A 24015-nucleotide genomic window follows, 5' to 3' on the forward strand; every position below is an offset into this window, starting at 1 on the left:
TTACAGCCTATTCTGATGATGTAATACAACAAAATGCGATGACTTCTCCACAAGTGTGTCCTTGGGCTGCCCATTTGTCAAAAAAGGAATACACTGCAAGACATGCTTGTCAATGCACACTCTTCTACATGAATAAAGTAAGTATGTGTATATTGATTTTGTATTATTACATTTGAATGTGTTCTGACTTTCTTTGTCCTCACAGTTTTGTCAGTTTGTGTTTGTTAGCGATGGGGGACATTTTTTTCCAAGGCTCAGTTATGTAGCCTAGCAGCATGCAATGAACTACACTTTCTATCTAAAAAAATATTATAAATAATCCTTTTGTTCATAAATTACTTCATGGGTAATCCTTATAAACATATGAATAGAATATGGCATACTGTAAAAAATTATATTTAAAGCAAAGCATTTTTTCTTGAGTTGAAGTATATATTCACATATCATTGGTTTTAGGAAGGATAGTTTAAGAATTATTCCACTTTTATTAACAAGGCCTAAAATGTCCTTTCCTATATGATGGATCACATTCTAATAACAGCATACCTCTGATTGCTTGAGCCTTTAGAATAAAATACTAAAGCAATAAATTAAATAATTACATTTAAAAAAATTATTTTGAATTAACACTATACATATATATATATATATAATTGTGGTTGATGTTATAGGTTTTTCAATGGCTCACTTTAATGATTACATTTTATAGCAACTGAGACGTACATAAAATTGCTGAAATGAACACTTATTTTACACAATATTTACAAAATTTGTACAAAAAAGTTTTGAAAACAAAAGAAAAAAAAATCATCAATTGACAAGGATGTCCTTAGATTTTTGAATGAACAAGGGTGAGTTAAAATATCGACCAATCTATTGGCCTTGATTCTATCGTATTAATATCTATTAATAAAACTCTGTTATAAATGAAAGATACTTTATTTCCCCTTTGAATCTAGACATGATCATACTGTATACACAAGGTGTCATTCAGGACTTACTTATGTTTTTATTGAAAGGTGAAGAACCACCAGCATGTGATTTCTGTAAGAATGACTATTAAGCATATTTTACTGGACTGTCCTGTTTTTAACACTACTACACAACATATCTATTTAAATTACTTTGTTGGAATTATTTCAAAATGCCTCACCAGAATTAATATTTTGTTTTAATCTAATGTGAAATTGAAGGATCTTATATAGTTTTTGTTGTTATTTTTGTTTTACTTACCTTGATCTTGCCATGAAAATAGCCATTAATGCTGACATGGCATTAAAAGAATAATAAGCAAACAAACAACTAACTGTTATTAAAGATTCAAGACTAAAGTTAGGATAATAAATTGGCTATTAGTAAAAACATTAAAGGAATTTTCAGTGTTACGCTCAATCAGCAGCATTTGTGGCATAATTTTGATTAGCACAAAAAATGATTTTGATGACTCCCTCCTTTTCTTTAAAAAAATGCTAATTTCTGTGATACAGTGTGGCACTAACAATGGAAGTGAATGGGGCCAATATTTGAAGCTTACTATTTTATAAATGCACCTATATTCATTCTTCTGTTAAAACTTATGTATTGTTAAATTCTTAGTTATTGCAGTGGAATACTGTTCTTGGCAGATTCACTTTTAGTTATTTTTCAGTAACATTATGTCGTCATGGTAGCGAAGTTGTAAAATTAGATAGAACTTTACACAGAAAAGTTTAGTAAGTGATTTTATTGTATTAAAATCATGTTATCATGCATTTTGTTTACCTCTTGTGGCTATACTTTTGAAATAATTAGTATTTTAATGTTGATATGGATTGGCCCCATTTACTTTCATTGTAAGTGCCTCACTGTAACACAGATTTTTTTTTTATAGAAAAGGAGTCGCAATTCATTTTTGTGGCAACCAGCATAATGCCATAAATGCTGTCGATTGAGCTTAACTTGCATTGATCTGGGAATATTCCTTTAATTTAAAAGACATTATGTAAGGCAGAGCTGTAGAAAAAATCACTGGCGAGCCATTTACTCCTGTGCTCTCGCATGTTGTAATGTATTGATCAACTGTACTTCATGATATTCTACCAGAGGTCTACTGTGTACAACAACAAATCTGACAAGCAACGCTGTCTCAGTTTGTCCAGTAAGGACTTTAGCAGTTCACACTAAACATTTCTTTCATGAGGTGAGCTTATCCAATGAGGGTTCACCAACCACTCTCATTCCAAACCGTATAAATCAAATAGCAGTGTACTGTTACCCATGGACCACCTGTGCAACAGTTTTTCTGCTTGACTTATCATCAAAAACCACCACCACCACCTCCTCTCCATCCTCACCCTTTAGATCAAAACACCCTTGCCAGACACCTCCCATCTCCCATGGATGACAAGAAGAGTCATGCTTCTCATTTTTTATCTGCCTCTTACCATAACAGCTGCGGTTTGCATTGAACCTGCTACATACATCATCGAGGCCTGATAAAAATCGCAGCTCGTGTGTTTAGGGGGAAACCGTAGTGGCTGCTATTAGACCTGTGCCATTGAGTTATCTCTATCACGGTGGAGTACAGCATCTGAAAAAACTTGTTTCATTCGCTGTTGTTTGGGGAACGAGAATCAAAGGTATATTTTGACTAGAGGGATACTTCAAACATAGACATAACAAAGAGGCAATGACAGAGACGCGAGCAGCCCGTGAGCTAGCTTTTGTCAAAGCACCTGCGGGACACCACTTTTGTCACAGTCAAGCCTGATAAACAGCCATGATTGTAAGATTTATGCTGCTAAACAGTTGCAAATAAAGGACCAGTGATCTATATTTATTAGTGGTGCTTGCTAAGGCTACATTTTTTAATTGCAAAACAGTGTTACACTTTTCAGGGAAATCAATCTATGTATGGGTTAACCGTTTCTGCAATTTTTTATGACTTGCAAGCAAGAAACCATTTTCTTTAGAATATGTTTTGAGATGGATCATCTTCATAAAAATTGTTGGATAGATTATGATCTTATTTAAAAGAACTCAGATTAGAGGTGTCTGATCTGAAAGTACAATTACCGGTTCACCTATTTCAAAATATACTTATGGTTTTGAGTTCATATTGACTTTGAAGTGGTGCTCTGGTTCTCTGTTCTTCTACAAGCTTTTTAAATTTGAAAGACGCCTCCTGGTGGTAACATTGACTCAGTCCTAACAGTCAATGTATATAAAAAACAAAAAGAGTTAACCTAATCTATTTGGCAACATTGCTTAATTTTGTGTAATCTTTGCATTAAATTATTTGCTCTCCTTTTTTCAATAGCTACGCAGACATGGTGTTGAGTCATCTTAGCCTGCTGCGGCCAGTATTGTGCAGATTTCTGCCTTCCGTCACAAGGATCCCGTTGGAAGCTGCCTTAAGAGTCCCTTCTTTACCCAGAGCGAGTTGTCCCGTGGTTCTGCCGAATTATGTCCGTCATTATGCCACAAAGAAGAGTAAAGGCAAGTGAAGCACCATGGCTACTTATCCCTCACAGAACCACAACAAAGACCGTATATCATAGGGGTCGGAGTGGATACTGTATTTGTTTTCCATAGCAGTGCTTTTTTAGGTTCACACAAGTGTGCTTTGAGCCCTTCTGAAGTGAGGAGAAATTCCCTTTTTTGCCATCTGACCACCAAGTCCTGCTTTCATTTGTAATAGCTAAGACAATCAGCCTGCATGCTGGTCACAGTCTTTCATTTCTATAGCCATCTTGCTCCTTTTAAAGCCATCATTGATGAATACATTAATGTTTCTTTCTTCTTGTTACTTTTTTGATGTTAGCAAAGGCAAAAGGCCAGACAGCCAAAGTGAACATCAATGCAGCATTGGTGGAGGATATTATCAGTCTTGAGGAGGTGAAGGAAGAGATGGCGGCTGTTCTGACGATCCTGAAGGACGATTTCAGCCGCAACCTCAGCATCCGAACCTCACCAGGTCAGGAAATAGAAACTCACAGACATGCAAACCTGTATTAAACCTGTTACCCAGTGACATCACTTCCTGCTCCTGTTGATGATGGCATGCTGCACGAGTGTTTGTAGCTTGCTAGCCTGCTTGGCACTGCTTATTCTTATACATTCATTGTTTTATCCTTTGCCATTTTACTGCATGCTTTGGGTTTTTCCCCTTTTCTATTATTTTCTGTTATGTGTATTATACTGTGTGCACCCATTTCTCTGATTGTTTTTTATTTTTTCCGCTTGTCTATATCTTGCGTCTCGACTGCATGCATTTGTTTTCTCCACTGTGTTTTACACTGATTATTGCATCAGTCTCAAACATCTGCTGATTAGGAACCACATCAACCTCAAACCCTCGCCACTCAAGAACAACCATAACAACAACAAACAATTGCGGTAAGACATGGCATCAGCTCATGTTATTTCTTCCTTCATTACATGACACATGTTTACTATAGCTTCTTCCGTCAGCAGTGAGGGATTCACATGTGATAAAGGTAAGGAATTAGTCAGGCTGACAGAGAAGGTTAATGAGCGAGAGACACGTATCCGAACACTAGTGGAGGTCAGTGAGAAAGAGAAGCCGGTAGATACTGTTTCGGATGCGAGTAGAACAGCAAGCAACACACACACTTTGGTTCCGGCTCTAGAGCCCCCGCAGCAGGGCGATTGGGTGCATCTCAGCGGCATACTCGCTCAGCAAAGTGACACCACTCTCCAGTTCCTGTTAGGGTTTCCAATTGATTCTCCCCACTAGGGCTGGGTATCGTTCAAAAAATGTCGATATCGATACCTTGACTTCAATACCGGTTCCTAAACGATACTTTTTCAATACCAATTTTAGGAAATCCGTTTGAACAAGATTACAAAAATTACACAATACCTCAAAAAAACTTTGGTTTTAATTTTACATTTTGTTGACTTTTTTTTTACAGACTGAAAGACTCATCACCTGAGCCTTGTGGTCTCCTCATGCCAGGGTCGGCAGAGGCCGTAACATTAATGCGAATTGGAAAAACAAACAAACAAACAAGAAAGCAAAACTTTTAAATCAGCCAACCCTATGGATAAGTACGGTTTAACAAGATAACTAGTTTAATGTACGTTAAACTTGATCAGTTACTGTCAACTTTAAAGCATTTTTAGCATCGATTTAGTTGGCTATCTATAGCCATACATCCAAACAATATTTTGCGTTACGTAGGTCCCAGTTTATAGGACTATGTCACTGCGCACAGAAACGTTAATTTAACATTTACACAAGCATGTACCACTACAAGTTAGCCGATTTTATTTGTTGATTTGTTTGCTAAAGGTTAACCTTAACTGTTGGTGTCCCAGTCATAGCGCCGCTTCATTCATCAGTAGTTTTGAAGGAAGCTCTGTGGCAGGAGGATGTTGAGAGGATGACTGCACCAGCTCGGTCTTCTTGAAGTCGAAGACAGAGCAACTTTCTGCTCTTTAAATTAAGTTTAAGATTTGTTGTGGTGCCGGTCTTGGCAGCAGTTATCTTGCCACAAATGTTCCACATCTTTTACATCTATGGGGGTTGAGATGCATACACACTACATCCTCATGTGTGAGCCTTGTCTCTAGGTGTAACCGTCGTAAACTAGTGTTTTTCCTTCATGACTAAACACAGCCAATCACCGGCACTTTTAGATATGGGCACATCTAGCATGCTACATGCTTATCACTGACGTTGACGAGATTAACCCCTTAGGTATCGAAATTTGGTACCGAACGACAAGAAATTTTTCAATACTCTATAGTTTAGAGGCAATTCGGTCGGTGCCTAAAATGTATCGATCTCGATACCCCGCCCTACTCCCCACTCAGTGATGCACCCACTGAGAATCATGTTGAAAGAGCCCTAATAATTGGTGATTCTATTGTAAGGAACGTGGAAATAGAGACTCCAACCACTATTGTTAAAAGGCATTTCAGGGGCTCGGGTGTCTGACATCAGATCAAATTTACAAGTGCTGGCTAATGCTAAATGTAGATTTTCTAAAATTGTTATTCATGTCGGCATTATTGATGTCTGGCTTTGCCAGTCAGAGATCACTAGAGATAATGTTAAAGAGGTGTGTGAACAAAAACTATGTCAGACACTGTAATATGCTCGGGCCCCCTCCCTACTCGTCATGGTGACGAGGTTTATAGTAGATTATTGTCACTGAAAGGCTGGATGTCTCAGTGGTGTCTGGAGAATAGCATAGGATTTATTGACAATTGGAAGTGTTTTTGGGGTAGACCTGATCTGCTAAAGTGAGATGGACTCCATCCCTCCAGGGAAGGTGCCACTCTCTTCTAGTAATTTGGATCATAGTCTTAATAATGATAGTATTTGACTAACTGTGGCCCAGGTCAGGAAGCAGACAATCTGGTTAAACCGAACGTCTGCTAGATGCCTTGAGATGTCACATAATCTACAACACATAGAGACTGTATCATCTAGATATCATATAGAGACTGTGTCTGTTCCCCGAACTACCAAAAGCAAAACTCTCACTAAATCATTTAGAAAAAATGTGATGGTCAAACTTGGAAAAAAAAAGTTAAAATATAGGTAAACATATAAGACATTAGATCTCTTTTTACCAAAGCACTAATTGTAAATTAAATTATTACAGATCATAGTTTGGATGTGCTCTGTTTGACTGACACCTGGCTTAAACCGGATGAATATATTCGTTTAATTAACCTACTCCTTCAGGTTATTGGGGAGTGGTGGTGGCGTAGTGGGATAAAGCACTGAACTGGAAAGCAGATGGTTGTCGGTTCGATCCCCACAAACACCACCGTTTTGTCCTTGAGCAAGGCTTGGTCCGTGGGGATTATCCCTGTAATAAAGGCACTGTAAGTCACTTTGGATAAAAGTGTCTGCCAAATGCATAAATGTAAAAGTATTGTTAGAAACATGAACCCCATCTGAAGGGTCGATGAGGAGGTGTTGCTACAATTTACAGTACAGTCCAGTCATGACCTCAAGACTAGATTATTGTAATGCATTACTGGGAGGATGTCCAGCAAATTCAATAAATAATGCAGTTTTTGGTGTTACTGAGAGGATATAAATGTAAGTCTTTTGAACTAATAATGCTTAATATGACAATAAAAAATCTCTGTCATCTTTTGCCATTGCTACATTATATAGATCACACAGGCCTTACTCTGGTTTCCTTGGTGAATTAGCAATATTTTTCTGATCTAGTAGTTAATGTAGATAGAGATTTAATTGTTGGTGACTTCAACATTCACATAGATAATGAAAGTAACACATTGGGATTAACATTTATTGATATTCTCAACTCTCTTGGAGTCAGACAAAATGTGACAGGACCAACTCATCGCCGTAATCATACACTAGATTTAATCCTGTCGTATGGAGTTGATGTTGATACTATAGAAATTCTACCGCAGAGCGATGACATCTCAGATCATTACCTCGTCTCTTGTTTGTTGCGATCAGCTAATGTCACTCAATCTACACCATGCTATCGTTCAGGTAGAACTATTCTTTCGACCAGCAAAGATAGCTTCACTAATAACCTTCCAGTTCTACCTCATACACTCAGTAAACCCCAAAGCCTAGAATAACTTAATGAAATAACAGAAAATATAAATACAGTCATCTCTAGCACACTTGAAAGTGTCGCCCCCCCTCAATTCACTCATGCTCTCAAGAGAGCAGCTCGGAAAATGCAGCGCAAGTGGAAGAATACAAAATTAGAGGTATTTCGTGGTGCATGGAAGGATAGTGTCTGTAGCTATAGACAGGCACTAAAAGCTGCCAGGTCACCATATTTGAGCAAACTCATAAAAAATAACCACAACTATCCTAGGTATTTATTCAGTACTGTGGCTAAATTGGTAAGGAATAAAGCATCGACTGAACCAGATACTCCATCGCAGCACAATATTAATGTAGAAATTAATAATTAATTACATTTCATAAATATAAATTCATGAAATGACTTCATGAATTTCTTTACTGATAAAATATAAATAATCTGAAATAAATTGGAACTATGCAATCAACTGTCAAAGCACCTCAGAAAACAATGTCTCAGAATTTTGTTCATGAGCAACTTCAATCCTTCACTGTCATAGGTCATGAAGAGCTAATGAAACTTTCCGAAACACCAAAAGCCACGACATGTTTGTTAGATCCAATATCAACAAAGCTCTTAAAAGAGGTATTCCCAGTAATCTCAGAAACTCTTAATATTATTAACTCCTAACTCCTTAGGACATGTCCCAAGAGACTTTAAAATGGCAGTTATCAAACCGCTTATTAAGAAGCCACAGCTTCATCCTAGAGAATTGCCTAATTACAGATTAATTTCAAATCTACTATTTATGTCAAATTCTAGAAAAAGTAGTGTTCTCCCAACTATATTAATTTCTACAGAGAAGTGGAATATATGAACAATCACAGTACAGAGACTGCGCTTATCAGAGTTACAAATGACTTGGTCTTATCATCTGATTGGGGCTGCATTTCTCTACTAGTGCTTTTAGATCTTAGTGCTGCCTTCGACACGATAGATCACGACATTCATTGAATAGGCTGTAGAATTATGTTGTATTAGTGGACTTGCATTAGCATGGTTTAGGTCCTATTTATCAGACCACTACCACTTTGTATGTGTAAACAAGGCAGTTTTAGGACCTCTGCTTTTCTCCTTATACATGCTTCCCCTGGGAGATATTATCAGGAATCATGGAATAAGTTTCCACTCTTATGCCGACAATACCCAACTTTATATTTCTTCTAAACCCAACGAAAATTCACAAGTCTTCAAATTAGCACAGTGTATCAATAAAATCAAAGATTGGATGGCCAGAAATTTCCTTCTACTCAATTCCGACAAAACAGATGTAAAAATGATTGGACAAAAAACCTCTAAAAATATGCTGCTAAAATATAATTTGTCTCTCGATGAATGTACCGTTATGTCATCTTCTTCGGCAAAGAACTTAGCCCAATACTTTGAAAATCAAATATCCAATGTTTGTAGAACAGCATTCTTCCACCTGAGAAATATTGCAAAATTATGACACATGCTCACTGTTATTGTAATGCATTACTGGGAGGATGTCCAGCAAGTTCAATAAATAAACTTCAATTGGTTCAAAATGCAGATGCCAGAGTGCTGACTAAGAAATATGATCATATTAGCACAATTATATTTGTTATATAGTTATATTTGTTACATTGACTACATGTTAAATTTAATATTAATTTTTAAATTCTGTTAACTACATACAGAGCTTTGAATGGTCTAGCTCCGCAGTACTTAAGTGACCTTCTACCAAGCCATATTCCGTTACGTTCATTATGATCACTAAATTCTAGCTTGTTAATAATTCCAAAATATCAAAATCCATAAAAGGTTGTAGATCCTTTTAATACTAGGCTCATAAACTATGGAATAGTCTCCCTAACACTGTTTGAGATGCAGACACACTCAATCAGTTTAAGTCTAGACTAAAGACTCATCTATTTTGCCAGGCATACACCTAATTTATCCTTCAACTCACAATTAGGCTGCTTTAGTTAGGTCTGCCAGAACCAGAAACATCCATCATGATCTATAACTCAGCATAAAATTGAATGGCATCTACGCTAATATTATTTTATTTAATATTCATATCCCAAGGTTACCAGAGCCTGCCAGATCCAGCTCTGTTCCTGCTTGGTGACAAACTACAGCCAGACATCACTTTCAGTTTTTGACTTCAGAAGATGAACTGATGCCAACTTCAACTTTAAGACATCAAATACTTCATGTGCCATGGCCTTAACATTGGACAAAGGATTGACCCCACCGACTCTCAACGAAATGACCTGCAGATTGAACTGCGATGCACCTCATAATTTATCTCTGTCTGCATCACCTTTGCCTATTGGTGAACTACACACTTGAAATGAAATACATAGACTATAATTTAATTGCCAACAAAAGCATTCATCAGCCCACTAACAAATCTTAAAGTTCATAAAAAAAAGAAAAACTTTTATTTTTAAAACTCTGGACCTTAACATTTTATACATTTGAAACCATGACTTGCACTGCACATAAATAACTAATATTGGCATTAGATTCAAGATGAGCCACAGTGAGTCTGGTTTCTCCCAAGGTTATTTTTCTCCATTAATTAACATCTTATGGAGTTTTGTGTTCCTTGCCACAGTCGCTTTCAGCTAGCTCACAGTGGTTCTAAATACAACTATTATTTAATTAGTTAATTTCTATACCCATTTTGCAATCATATTTAATCAAACTACAGAGTAATCACTGTAAGGCATTATAAAGTAGATGTTACGGTTTCTTTTTTTTTGGGTTAATGAATGATTTCCTCTAAAGCTGCTTTGAAACAATGTGTGTTGTGAAAAGTGCTATACAAATAAAAATGACTTGACTTGCCCAAATGTCACTTTGTCACTTTTATCTAAAGCACCCTAGGGCTCCGATACACTCACTGTGTTTCATTTTCTTTTGCTCCCGAGTTTATGGTATACTGGTTTTGCAATATTTGTACACCGACCATGCTGCAGGGGGAGGCATTTAGAGGAGCATTTAAATGTGTTACCATTTGCTACATGACTAATTCTACGATAAAATCCTCATGAGATCAGTTAAAACAAAAGAAGCTGTTTTAACCAATCAATGATGATTTAAAGTAATATTTATATATAATGTTTACTGATCTTGCCTGAGTGAGGAAATTAACTGAAGGTGGAGCACTGGGTCACACCCACTGATAATGTTGAGCAATGGTAGTGAGAAGATGTTGAACAGCCGTTACATAGTTCTTATGAATGTTTGCGCTTGCAAGCTGTTACGAACCACCACAACAGTCTAGAAAACACCTTCATTTTGGCCAGATTTTGTTTGTAACGATGTCACACCCCTTCGTTCTTCAATTTTGTTTGACATATCTTGGCAGTACATTACACTTAATACACAGTTCAAGTCGCAGAACAATATAGACACAGAAACACAATACAGCAAACAGACATTGTTTATTATCACAAAATTACATAAGGTATTCTACCTGTCAAAGTGTGGACCCATTCTTTATTATTAATATTTTCCACATTTTACAATAATAGTGAAGTCATAAAAACTATGAAATAACAAAAATCTAAGTATGGTAATAACAGTATGTAGTGACCAAAGAATGTTTAACCAATCAAAATGTGTATGTTTTAGCTTCTGCAAAGTAGTCACCCTTTGTCAAGATTACAGCTTTGAGCATTCTCTCCAGCAACTTCATGAGGTCCATCCGATATGCTTTTTAAATGGTATTGAAGGAGTTCCCATGTATTCTGGACACTTGTTTTCTGCTTTTCCTTCACAATCCTGGCCAATCCATTAAACCAAAAATAAATGAATTACAATCTTAGTTTTTTAAAAGCAAATTTCAAGCATTTACAAGTTTTTGGATCAACGTGTTTTTAAGATCATGACAAACATAATTCAGTCAAGTGTGTCCCAACTTTGTATTGGTAGTGTATACAAATCTTCTACAGTATATGTAAGCAAAGAGCATTAATGAATCAGGAGCATTGAAGTAGATGCCTGTGTAATGAATAACAAAATATGCTGTAAGATATTCAAAGATGTGGTGAGGAAGGAACTTGTAGCTTTAAACTCTTTCCATCCAGGTGGACAACATGTTCACTTTTCTGTGTCTCACTGCAATCCACTATCATCTCCTTTATCTTGATGTCACTGCCCAGTCACCTTGACGGGTTGAGGTTCTACCTGGCTGGACCGTGGCAGTATAAAATTGGTTAAGGGGTGGCATTCATGTTTCTTGTTCTCAGGTGCGAGATGCTGTAGCGTTGCTATGGTTATTACTTGTCAACCTTAGCAATTGCGGCAGTTAGTTCTGTAGTCCGTACATGCATGAAATGAAAATTTTTGGAATTCACTCCTGCATTTAAATGTGGTTGTCACACCCGAAACTTAGTGTGTTTGTGACCTATGTTACACCACTCCAATTAAGGCTGGCCTGAGTGAGAATCTGTATCTGTCATTTAAGGGGATCTGTATTGTTGAGGTCACTGAGGTTACACAAGACTAGACGAGCATTTTGTTACCTCATTCTCAGATGAGGATTAATGAACAGAGATCCACCTTTGCAGATATTCTGGCCATTACTATTGTTCCACAAGATGGGGTCATTTACCTTGTGTGTGATTCTGCTTCCTGAAGTACATCCAGGTCAGCCCTGTTCACTGCAGCCCAATTTTGAGAGACATTTTAAGACATTTAGGTCTAGAGGGTGTAGCCTCTCTTCAGAGACCATGTTCTTCAATTTCACATCATGACCTTTCTCAAATCTTCCCTCCCCCATCCTTGCTGTTTGGGCCATCTTGGACTTGAACATGGCTAAATTCATGGAATGACTTGGGCCAGTGAGAAGGCAGAATTATTGACGTCTTTTTTTTTTCAAGCAAATCATCTGGCTTTCATTAAATGATGCATTTACTATGAAGGACGAGAAGGACAGGAGAATCACCTTGGCCAGGGAGAGAGGTTTCAGAGAAGGGTATTAATGTGGTGACCTGGTGTCTAGGCACACTGCACAGGGATTACGGCCTGTCTGTCTTTCAGCAATAGGATCAACTGTTTGCGCTTGGATCTCCGCAAACATACCTTCTCCTGTTCCGCATAAATCTGCCATCAGAGGACATCGCTTCACAGGCCCGTTTGTATTTTTCCAAACACCTCATCTCAAGAACGAGGGCTCGGCTTCCTTACGATAATCCATCTAACGTGTTTCCAACAGAGGGCTCAAAATTGTTTCCTGAAAACAATTCTAGCATCAGGCAAATATAGCTTCTGAATATTGAGTAACCTTTAGGTACTTGAAATGGAGAGGGCAACAGGTGATTCCATGACCAGGAAGAGCCCATTTGGCTAATAGCTTCCCTGTTGATCCTCAAAGTTTTTTAGCGGAGGAAACAGCAATGTGTTCTATGCAAGCGTTAGCAGATGTGAATGCTTCCAGGTAGCGTACACAGAACGCACAAGCTGAGATGGGTTCCAGTGCCAAAGGGGATCTCAAAGCTGTCTACCGCAAGTCCATACTCCAGGCCAAATGCATGCAGCCAAATCTTTGCTCACCACTTGACAAGATGGAGGTTTGGTCGAAATCCTATCTGTACTGCTAAGCCCGTTCAAAGATTGGACAGATGCTGATTTTCAAAGCTCACTGAGCAGCAAAATTACCTTCTTAGATGTTGTCGTTCAACAAGTGGACTAGCAAAATTGTACATATATGGAGAATTTCAAGCTCTTGAGTGTTTTCTCAGAGCAAAAAGGCACATGCAGGTTCTCTTAGTTCTTGAAAAGATCAAATGATGCATCTCAGCTGCCCTCCACCCTTTCATGAGTGTGGGATAAAGTAAGGTAGGACAAGGAGAGAGAGAAATATTGTTGTGTGAGGTAAGGCAGATTGGGAAGGAGACATGCTGGCGAAACGTTCTGGCTCTCATGTCTGGAGAGAATGGAAGAGGTTAACTGATTTCATCCCTTGAGGGGAGTGAGATGTGTCATCACAACAGTCATAGACAGCAGCCTCTTCATTGTTTGATTCTTAGAGGTAGTTTGGGAATGGATACAGAATACAAACAAGTGTCTAATCATGAGTAAGTGACATCATTCCATTCTTTTTTTTTTCCCTAAATGAAGTGCCCCCAACCTCCTCGATTTCCAACTTTAAATATAATTTTGTTGGCTAGATGCTGTCAAACTAAACTGAATTGAAGAAAATGAATGTATTGTAGTTTATATCATTACAGCAGGGGTGCCCAATACGTCGATCGCGATCTACCAGTCGATCACAAAGGTAATGCTGGTAGATCGCACAAAATGTAAATGTACTTTGGTTAAATTTTAATAAAATAAATATAATGTCTTTCCTTCTTTTAGTTTCTGTCTGAATTGCACTTGACGAGTAAATATTGACCAGGCGAGGTTTTGTTTATTCAGTTGCCATGACAACTAGGTTCAGGCTTCCAAGGACTTCTGAGAATAGCGCGAAATTGCACTAGCGCGAAATTGCGATGCTACTGCGCGTATTAGGCAAAACTGTCATGCGCAAACCTAGTCGTCATGGCAACTGAATAAAGAAAACCTCGCCTGGTCAATATTTACTCGTCATCAGAATAAGGTAAATGCCCTGGCTATTGTTTATATTGTGCTGTAGGTGTTTTGGGTTTAGATTTAAAACTGAATGATATCAACATTGAACTTTATTATATATTTTTTTATTAATTAGAAGATGAATTCCATGTAGGGATACATGCAGTAGTCCCAACAAGCATTTTCTTATTTTAAATGAAACTGTGTTTTTTTTAGTTGGTAGATCTTATTGAGTTGGTCATTTAAAAGTAGATCATCACACAAAAAAGTGTGGGCACCCCTGTATTACAGCATGTGCATGTTGATGCTAATAAAATGTTGAATTATATTTTAGTACTCATTCTAATGCTGATATTGCAGCTATGGCGTGCTGCGATAAAGTCCCAGGACCCTACTGGTAGAGAAAGCTCTGACCAAACATTTGCATAAGGGCCTGATGTTTTTTAAATCCACAAATTGGGTTTCCAAAAGCTAGATGGGACCTGCCTGTCTGAAATTCTCATCAATCAAAGGATGCCTACATCAGATTGCCTATGTGTTGCAGGAAAATGTTTCTCATCTTTTGGTTGCATGACAAAGTATTATTTTTGCGAACCTGTTGAGTTTTTCCTCTTCGTCCTTGCAATGCATTATCCCTATTGAAATCAGTGGATTTACCACACTCTTTGATGGTGTGAACATGTGTTGGTAACCTAAAGCAATAAATCACATTTCTTTATTTTTTTCTTCTTTTTTTTTGACAACCATGACTGTTATCAGCATGTCAACTCGCCTTGATTGTGAACAGTATTGCGCAACAAAACATTTTGATGGTTTTAATGCATCTCACTGGGTTGTTCTGTGATTTTGGTTGTGTTTTACTAGGTTGTTCCTCAGTTTTTGTTGCATGACACTGGGTACTAGTACTGCGCATCTCACTTTGTTCTTCTGTGGTTGTCGTTGCATTTCACAGTTTTTGTTGTATCTCACTGTGTAGTTCCATGCTTTTCGTTGTGGCTCACTGGGTAGTTCCTCAGTTTTTGTTGCATGACACTGGGTACTAGTACTGCGCATTTTGCTGCATCTCACAGTGTAGTTCTACGGTTTTCACTTCCATCTCACTGGGTAGTTCCATGGCTTTCATTGCATCTCACCGGATAGATCTGCTGTTTTTCGTTAATCTTACTCAGAAGTTGTGCTGGTTTTGTTGTGACTCACTGGGTAGTTCTACAGTTTTCGTTGCAACTCTCAGGGTAGTTCCACAGCTCTCGATGCATCTCACTGGGTAGTTCCACAATTTTCATCGTGTCTCACTGGGTAGTTCTGCCCACAGTAAAATCTCATTGGTCCAAACTCATTGAACCTGCTCTAAATAACAGTAAATTTAAACATCTAATATGTTCTGACTGGCCTTGATTTTGTTGTTTCACACATTTTGCTTTCATCAAGTACAGGAAAATTACTTGATAATTCAAACTTGTGACGTGCCTAGTAAGGGCTGTTTTTTTTATGTGTAAGCGTTTGTTTTGTTTTTACTTTTTTTCAATTTTAAGTTTTAGAAACTCTATGGTATTAACTTCAGTGGGTTGTGTTTCTATGTTTTCAGGGGCACTGGACCACATTACAGTCACCACAAAGGATGGCAAGTTTCCCCTCAACCAGCTGGGCCAGATATCCATGAAGCCTCCACAGCTTCTTGTGGTCAATATGACTAGCTTCCCAGAGGTATGGCACCAAAACATGGATGGTTTCCTAGCAGATCCTCATACCAGACCCTCTCCATTCATACATTGGCATGTATAGTCAAGCACACACACCAAAGACACTCTTTCGCTTGCTGAAACCTGAGTGTGATGGACTCTTTCCAGCCTGAGATTTTCAGAGAAATTGATTGATTGTAGGAGGAAGCCCTTTGTTCTTGGAGAACGATTGATACGTAGGCCAAGAGTCTGTGGTTAGCTGTCAGAGGACAGGAAATGACCACAAAATGCCCTCTGGAACTTAGACCTGAGTTAATGTGTGATATCTCTCCCTCTTTCCTTGTGTCTTGCTGCCTCTCCATACATTATGAGACCCTGTCTTTCTGTTTTTTCCTCCCCTTCTTCCATCACCAAACTCTCTACTGATATATCTGTCTTACTGCCTGATGCTCAGATAAACCTAATGAGATGAATGTTCTCTCCTCTTGGACTATGTCCACTCAATACCAAATTCTCTGGTTTCGTTGTGGGCCTAAAACCCAACAATCCGTTTCTTCATCCATCCTTCAAGACTACAAGCCCTTGCACATATTAGGGGTGGGAATCTGTAGGAACCTGGCAATACGAAGTTATACTGGTACCTGGGTCAAAATATTATAATATTTGATTCAATATGTTTGGTGTATTGCGATTCAGAATTGTGATAGATTGCAATCTTTTACTCTGTGCCATATGCATGTCCTTTGAATTTACTGTACTAGTACGTATGTGTCAAAAGTTCTGTACAGTCTTGCGGTCAAAAGAGTATACTTTGAAAGGCTAGAACCCCCAACTGCATGCGAGATGTAAAGACAAATAGAAATAATTGAGTGTTCCTTGACCTAATGTGCAATACCTTTCATCTTCTCACACATTTAAGTGGTTCATAATCTCTTTTTTCCCAAAATATGAATTTGAAATATATAACTAAAAAGAATTTTGAATACAGTTAGAATATTAATATAGTTTTGCGAGATGAAATATTGTAATACTTTGAAATATCGTCTCTCAACTATAAAACATAGTTAATAGGATGCAGTATACTAATACTCTAATGTATATCCAGATATATCACCAAGTTTAAATTTCCTTACTGTAATAGCGGCTGCGGTGACATGTATAATGTTATTGATATAACAATTTACCACTTACAAATGAATTTGGCTTTCTATTCATCACATCTATATTAACTAACCTGCACAATATTAAAGGGTCAGTTTTCATGTGCGTTTGACCATAATGCCAGATGTGGCTATTTAGGGTGTCAATAAAAACTGGCCATTACCTAACAGGCCTGCATAAAACAACACAGAGGTGACTGGCCCAGACCAAAAGTAAACAGCTTCATGATTATTCTAATCCATTACACACTTCTGGAGACGTGGACATTGTTTTTCAGTCATTCATTAAAGGGCTAGAATAGGTCCAGTCTTGTTGAAAAACCCCAGTGGCTGTTGTGTGTTGTGGTGCTGACAGCCGTCATAAGCTTTCTTTCTCCGTATGCCTGCGTGGTATCCAGAATCATTAAGAAAGGAGTTTTAACTCACTGTTTCTTCGGGCCAACTTTGAACTCCACTTGCTTTTTAATCATAAGTGCGGAGGCTTACCGCTTTTTTTTAAACACATTAACCAGAACATTGCAAGTTTTACCGTAAAAGTCATACGTTCTAGAAATGAATGATGAAATGAAGTTAAAAGAGAATCACACTTGCCTGCAAACAATGACTGCATTTTAAAGAAGTGTAGAGCACAGACATTTGAAGGGATAGTTAACCCAAAAATGACAATTCTCTAGTCGTTTACTCACCCTTATGTCATCCCAGATTTGTATGACTTTCTTTCATCTGCTGAACTCAAATGAAGGTATTTAGAAGAATTTCTCAGCTGTTTTAGTCCATACAATGCAAGTGAATGGGTACCAAAATTTTGAAGCTCCAAAAATCATATAATTGAGCATAAAAGTAATCCATAAAACTCCAGTGGTTTAAGTCTTCTGAAGCGATATGATAGGTGTAGGTGAGAAACAGATCAAATTTTAAGTCCTTTTTTACTATTCTCCTCCCTGCTCAGTGAATCTCCACTTTAGCTTTCACATACTTCTCCTTGTGTTTTTGGTGATTCCCATTCTTCATGCATATCACCACCTACTGGGCAGGGAGAAGAATTTATAACAAAAAAGGACATAAATATCTGTTTTTCACCCACACCTATTATATAATTTCTGAAGCTATGGATTAAAACACAGTCAAATGGATAACATATGTTGCCTTTTTTTGCTTTTTGGAGGGTAACATTTTGGCAACAATTCACTTGCATTGTATGGACCTACAGCTGAAATATTCTTCTAAAAAAATCATAATTTGTGTTCTGCAGAAGAAAGTCACACATCTGGGATGGCATGAGTGTAAGTAAATGATGAGAGAATGTTTAGGTGAACTATCCCTTTAAGATTATGGGAATGTGTGTACAGCTTTGGGCACATACACATACATAAATAAAGTGGACTTGTCTGACAGAGATGTGAACCAATAATGAACATTTTCCATCAGAATTTGTCAGATTCTACCAAAGTCAGACTCCAACAAACATATACAAAGCTAAAGTGTTACTGATTGCACAAATTAATGTCACTAACTCAGTCTAAAACTAATCTAAGGGGAAGTCCAGAATGGCATACTGTACCACAATACGTCTCTTACTATTTCTGTTGTATGCAGTGTATACAGTACATATTATGCACATTATTTATAAGCAAGAATTACCTGGATGACTATGACTGCCAATATATGCAGCAGAGCACACATGGTGTTTATCGTAGCATACTGCATATTATTATTATTTTTAAATAAGGCTTTGTTTTCGGAATATCATACCGCCCACCAGTGTAAGAAAATACATTTTACTGTAAGGGGCAATATTTGCCCCTTGGATTTGATATTAATTTTTTGCATTTATGAGGGAAAATGTTTTAATGAACCATTTAAAACATAGAAATTTGTCTCATCTGTTTGCATCAGATACTTCAAAATAATCCGTCCATTAACACAAATTCTCGAGACTGAAAATGTATTACCATTTACATTTTTTTTATTTTTAAATTGCAAGATATTTTTGAGATGAGAAATGGACTCTCAATTACATATTCAAATAAATTTGTTATTGTGTACAACATTGCCAACAAAAAAAAATACTGTTTGCTGTATACAGTATGCACTCAGCAGTGCCCTACTATTTCATTCTGAACATAATTAAATCTTTATCTATGAATCCAAAAGCCGTATGATTTATACTTACTACGCTGCCTGCAGGCAAGTTCAGAGTGTAGTCTGAGGCTAATCTGGACACAGGAATAGTAATGGGTTATGAGGTGAACAGACAGAAACCCCCGACACTGGGTCATGGTGGGTCACTGCCCTGCACTGTTACATCTCAGCTCCATTTCGAGGGATCTGGTGCTGACAATGCCCTGCAGCGTTTCCTACACCACACCCTCCACCTCTCTCTCCTCAAGAGCTCCATCTTGAGGAGATGCTGCCCAGCTCTTTCTGGATCAAAGGACCGGTGGTCAGGGTACTTCACTGATCTGGGGGGTGGGGATCTAGTGAGGAATGAGGTTTGGAGAGATGCAAAGTGTATGTTAAAGGGATAGTTCACCCAAAAATGTAATTCTGTCATAATTTACTCACCATTATGTTGGGTGAGTAAATGATGATAGAATTTTAATTTCTAGGTGAACTGATACTTTAAGGGTTGCAACAGGTACCACAAACCCAGCTGGGTGTCATTTGCCCTGATGTGTGTGTGATGTGTCCTCAGGCCATGGCAGCTGTCACCCGTGCCTTGCAAGACAGTAGCATGGGACTCAACCCGGAGGTGGAGGGCACTATCATCAGGGTGCCTATTCCCAAGTGAGTGTTTTGCCACCCAGGGCCTAAATCCTCATGACCACTCACCTTTGCTTTTAACATCATTTTCACCCCTGTTCCTGTCTTTCTATCTCTACTATGCCTGGCTGCCAATGGTGATGTATTTTTAATGTACATTTTGTGACTAAAGTGATGGTTACTAAAGCGATGGTTACTAAAGCAACTGCATAGCAATGCCTTGGCAACCACCGACAACACCATTGCATCGTGGTGACTGGTTTTGTATGAAAAGCACTGCATTTATGGAAAACGTAATCATCTTGTTTCTTTTTGTTCTTGAGATATTCCTTTTGAAGTCCATTGTGTTTCTTTTAATCTCTTCTTAATCTTATCCTGTTGTTTTACATCTAAAATATATTCAAATAATATTTCAGTCATGTTAGCATATCTTTTTATTGTAATATTACATGCTGTCTCTATAATCCATACACTCTCCATGTTATACAAAAAAGAAAACTCCACAGTGGTCTTCAATCCCTGACCGCATTCTCCTCTCCTGCCAAGCCAAATAGTCTCGTTGCACAGCCTTCATTCTACAAACCACAAACCTGTTTTATTATGAGGCTGTGCGACAGCTACATCAGCAGGTGCTTGTCTGGCAGCTCGTACGTAGGGGCAGAACGTCTCACCCATAATCAACGCGGCCTCCTTGCTCACATTTGCATCTCTAAAGAGAGCAGGAGGCTTGATTGGCTCGGAATCAGTAATTATAAACATTGTTTGCCGTAAACAGACACTACTCTTGGACTGTTTGCAAATGGCTCGCAGCAAAATGGCAATTATAAGATGGGGGAACTTCTACACCTATCAGAAACAGGGAGAGAACAACAGTTTGTTGATTTGTCAAACTTTTTTTTTTTTTCCTGTAGTTTTCAGCTTGTAGCTGCTTTTGGATTGCACTTTGTCATATAAACGGATTATCTGACAGCATTGCAATATAAAAGTGTAAATAACATGGTTTCTGACTACAATTTACTCTTAATGCATCTATAAAAATATCTTTAAATGTCATGTACTCTGAAAATAAATAGGAAGTCAGCACATCTGATAGAATCCTTTTTCAGTGATTATTATGATCTAAAATGAGTAATGTAATAAACTTGTTCAACCGTATATTTGACTCCCAGGGTAACGCGAGAGCACAGAGAGAATCTGGTGAAACTGGCTAAGCAGTTCGGTAACAAGGCTAAGGACTCGCTGAGGAGAGTCCGCTCCAACGCTGTCAGTCAAGTGAAGAAGTCCAAAGAGGGCGTCTCCGAAGACACCATTCGCTTGATAGAAAAACAGGTGATATAAATGAGGATTAACTAATGAAACTGAATCACTGTCTTTGACAGGGTTGCCACATTCATGGTAAATATGGAAATATCATTGACTTTTTTAATTTTCAATTCCAGGCCATTGAAATAAAAAGTAATAATTATGAAGTCATACAATGGAAATGTCTATATATGTAAATATATATTTTTTTAAATTATGCTCGGCTCTAAAATATTTTGATGGCTAGAAAATGCTCCTTTTGAGTGTAATCTCTAGTATAAGATCATTTTTTTAATCCTTTTTCAGAAATTATGAACGATTGGAAAAGTCATCAAAATCATAGACTAGTCATGGAAATTCATTGGGCTTTTTAAGTTAATTATTACACACTTATGTATATTTGTATGTTGTACATGAATATTGAGTGTACAATTCCAGTATGTATTAGTAACAGTTGACATTTGTTCTGATTTGTCTATTTTCCTAACATCACCAGGTTCAACAAATGGCAGACAGTTTTGCGGCAGACGTTGACAAACAACTAGTCACTAAAACCAAGGAGTTACTTGGTTGACAACAAGTCTTCCAAACTCTCATTACAACCCTGTTTGTTTCTCAGTTTTTGTGTTACTCAGGTCAAAGGCAGTGTGCTTTTCTAACAAATGGCACAAAAATCCCCTGATCTCTCAACTCCAAACAAACAAACACTTAATGATGGTGCTGATGGAAGCGCAAGTGCCGAAGGTGCCATTTTGGGTGGTGTTTTTGTGTTTTTCTCATGCATAAACAAATGTTGCCGTGGCACGCCAGTGGCTTGTGGCGCTCTTTGTTCTAACATCTTCAAACAAACAAATGGAGGAAAACGAACTTTTAATGTGATTTGGGCTAGTCCTCCTAATCAAAGAAATGCCACAAACGTGGTGTTTATATAAAAAGCAATGCACTGAATGTAAATTGTGGTCTTTACAGGATGGTGAAAGTCGCACAGGGTGGGGAACGAGTGCACACCATAACATGCTGCCAACATTTGTTTCGCATTCACTGTTGCAGCCCCAGGCTAAAAATTGTCCTTCCCATTTTTATGATCGGACTAAGCACATCTAGCAGTGTAAACTGAATAAAATGCATCAGTTATTGTTCTGGTGCTGTTGCCAATGCTGTTGTTTGTGTGTTTCTTATTTTATTCATCGTTTGAGTCATATTTCCTCATGCCTCGTTATGTTTATTAATGTTGGAACTTTATGCTCATGATTGTTTTACCGCAGGGTTTCTCAACTGTTGGGTCTGTTCTGATAAGAAAAAGCAATGCTATACATGGCAAATAATAAGATTCAACTAACCATATATAGTATTTGTGTATAGTTAGAATGGCAAAAAACACTTCCCATATCTTTTGTTGTTGACGTCAAAGGCAGTGCGTCCAATCAAACTCTATATTATTTAGGCACACATACATCTGTTTCTTCGTATTGTGGCTAATGCCAATGCAAGATTTGGCCCCTTTTTTCCCCCAATTAAACTTAAAGGGATAGTTCACCCAAACATGAAAGTGCTCTCATCATTTACTCACCCTCATGCGATCTCAGATGTGTGTGACTTTCTCTCTTCTGCTGTACTCAAATTAAGGTTTTTAGAAGAATATATTAGCTCTTTTGGTCCATACAATGTAAGTGAATGGGTGCCAAAATTTTGAAGCTCCAAAAAGTCAGCATAAAAGTAATCCATATGACTCCAGTGGTTAAATGAATGTGTTCAGAAGCGATATGATAGGTGTGGTTAAGAAACAGATCAATATTTAAGTAATTTTTTTTACAATAAATTCTCCTCGGTCAATCTCCACTTTCACCTTCTTCTTGTGTTTTTGGTGATTCACATTCTTCGTACATATCGCTCCCTATTGGGCAGGAAGAAGCATTTCTATCAAAAAAGGACTGAAATATTGATCTGTTTCTCACCCACACCTATAATATCACTTCTGAAGATATGGAATAAAACACTGGAGTTGTACATGTGCTTTTTGGAGCTTAAAGATTATGGTACCCATTTACTTGGGTACTGCATTTTATGGACCATCTATGGAAAAATCATCATTTGGGTTCAGCCAAAGAAAGAAAGTCATACATATCTGGGATGGCATGAGAGTGAGTAAATGATAAGAGAATCATTTTTGGGAGAACTATTCCTTTAAGCTGTTTGAGTATTTACTACTTTGCCAAATTTCCTATCCGGCCCTTAAATAATTTTGTACATTATTTGGCAGTTCATGGTCATAATAAATGTCATGATCTGAGCCATATCTAGGGACCAGAGGATAGACACTTGAAGGTGGGGTATTTTCACCCAAGCCAGTAAGTAACCACCCAGAAGACCTTAGAACTAATGCCCTAGCAATTACCCAAATAACTTAGCACCACATAGCCACCCACTGGCGACCATCCAGAATGCCCTTGAATTGTGGGAGTGTTTTGCAATAACTAACACCTTGCACACCTGTGCTAGTCACTGTATCCCAATGCCAGTAACTGGTCTGAGAAGCATTGTCTATAAAGGGTGAAAACATGGAGGTCATTGTATAATCATATGTTTAGAGGAGGTAGTCCGCAAACAGAGGAAATGGGCAGGGCCAACCCACCGACCGCATCCCCCACCCGGTCCATATGTCAGCAATTTGGGGGCATTGTGTACCTTGGCCTGAGAGAGAGGATCATGATCGATGGAGGGGTGAAAATCTTGAGTCGCTGGCTCCGCGTGCTGCCCTGAAAATTGCTTTCAGCTGATAGCTTCATTTCACTTGACATTTATCAAGTGGATTACTGTGTGTTCTGCTGTGTTGACCACTACCATGATGGAGAGGATTGCAATAGCAGCTGGGAGACCAAATGTTTTTCCTTCTGTTGCTGAAAATATATACACGTCAATTGGTTCTGTAAACTCTTGAATTGACTTGGAATGCAGATATAT

The 24015-nt window shown here is 37.9% G+C and overlaps 1 protein-coding gene across 1 annotated transcript; it reads left to right on the forward strand.

Moving 5' to 3' along the window:
- Positions 1 to 3: 3 nt before the first annotated feature.
- On the forward strand, positions 4 to 22203 carry LOC127635717 (ribosome-recycling factor, mitochondrial-like). The gene is made up of 7 exons (XM_052115946.1): positions 4 to 137; positions 3299 to 3477; positions 3803 to 3955; positions 15736 to 15854; positions 19685 to 19776; positions 20922 to 21081; positions 21551 to 22203. Exons 2-7 carry the CDS (start codon positions 3309 to 3311, stop codon positions 21626 to 21628), a joined length of 771 nt encoding a protein of 256 aa, XP_051971906.1. The 5' UTR covers positions 4 to 137; positions 3299 to 3308; the 3' UTR covers positions 21629 to 22203.
- The last annotated feature ends 1812 nt before the right edge of the window (positions 22204 to 24015 follow it).

The sequence above is a fragment of the Xyrauchen texanus genome, chromosome 43, assembly GCF_025860055.1.
Source record: "Xyrauchen texanus isolate HMW12.3.18 chromosome 43, RBS_HiC_50CHRs, whole genome shotgun sequence".
In the NCBI taxonomy this organism is placed as follows: Eukaryota; Metazoa; Chordata; class Actinopteri; order Cypriniformes; family Catostomidae; genus Xyrauchen; species Xyrauchen texanus.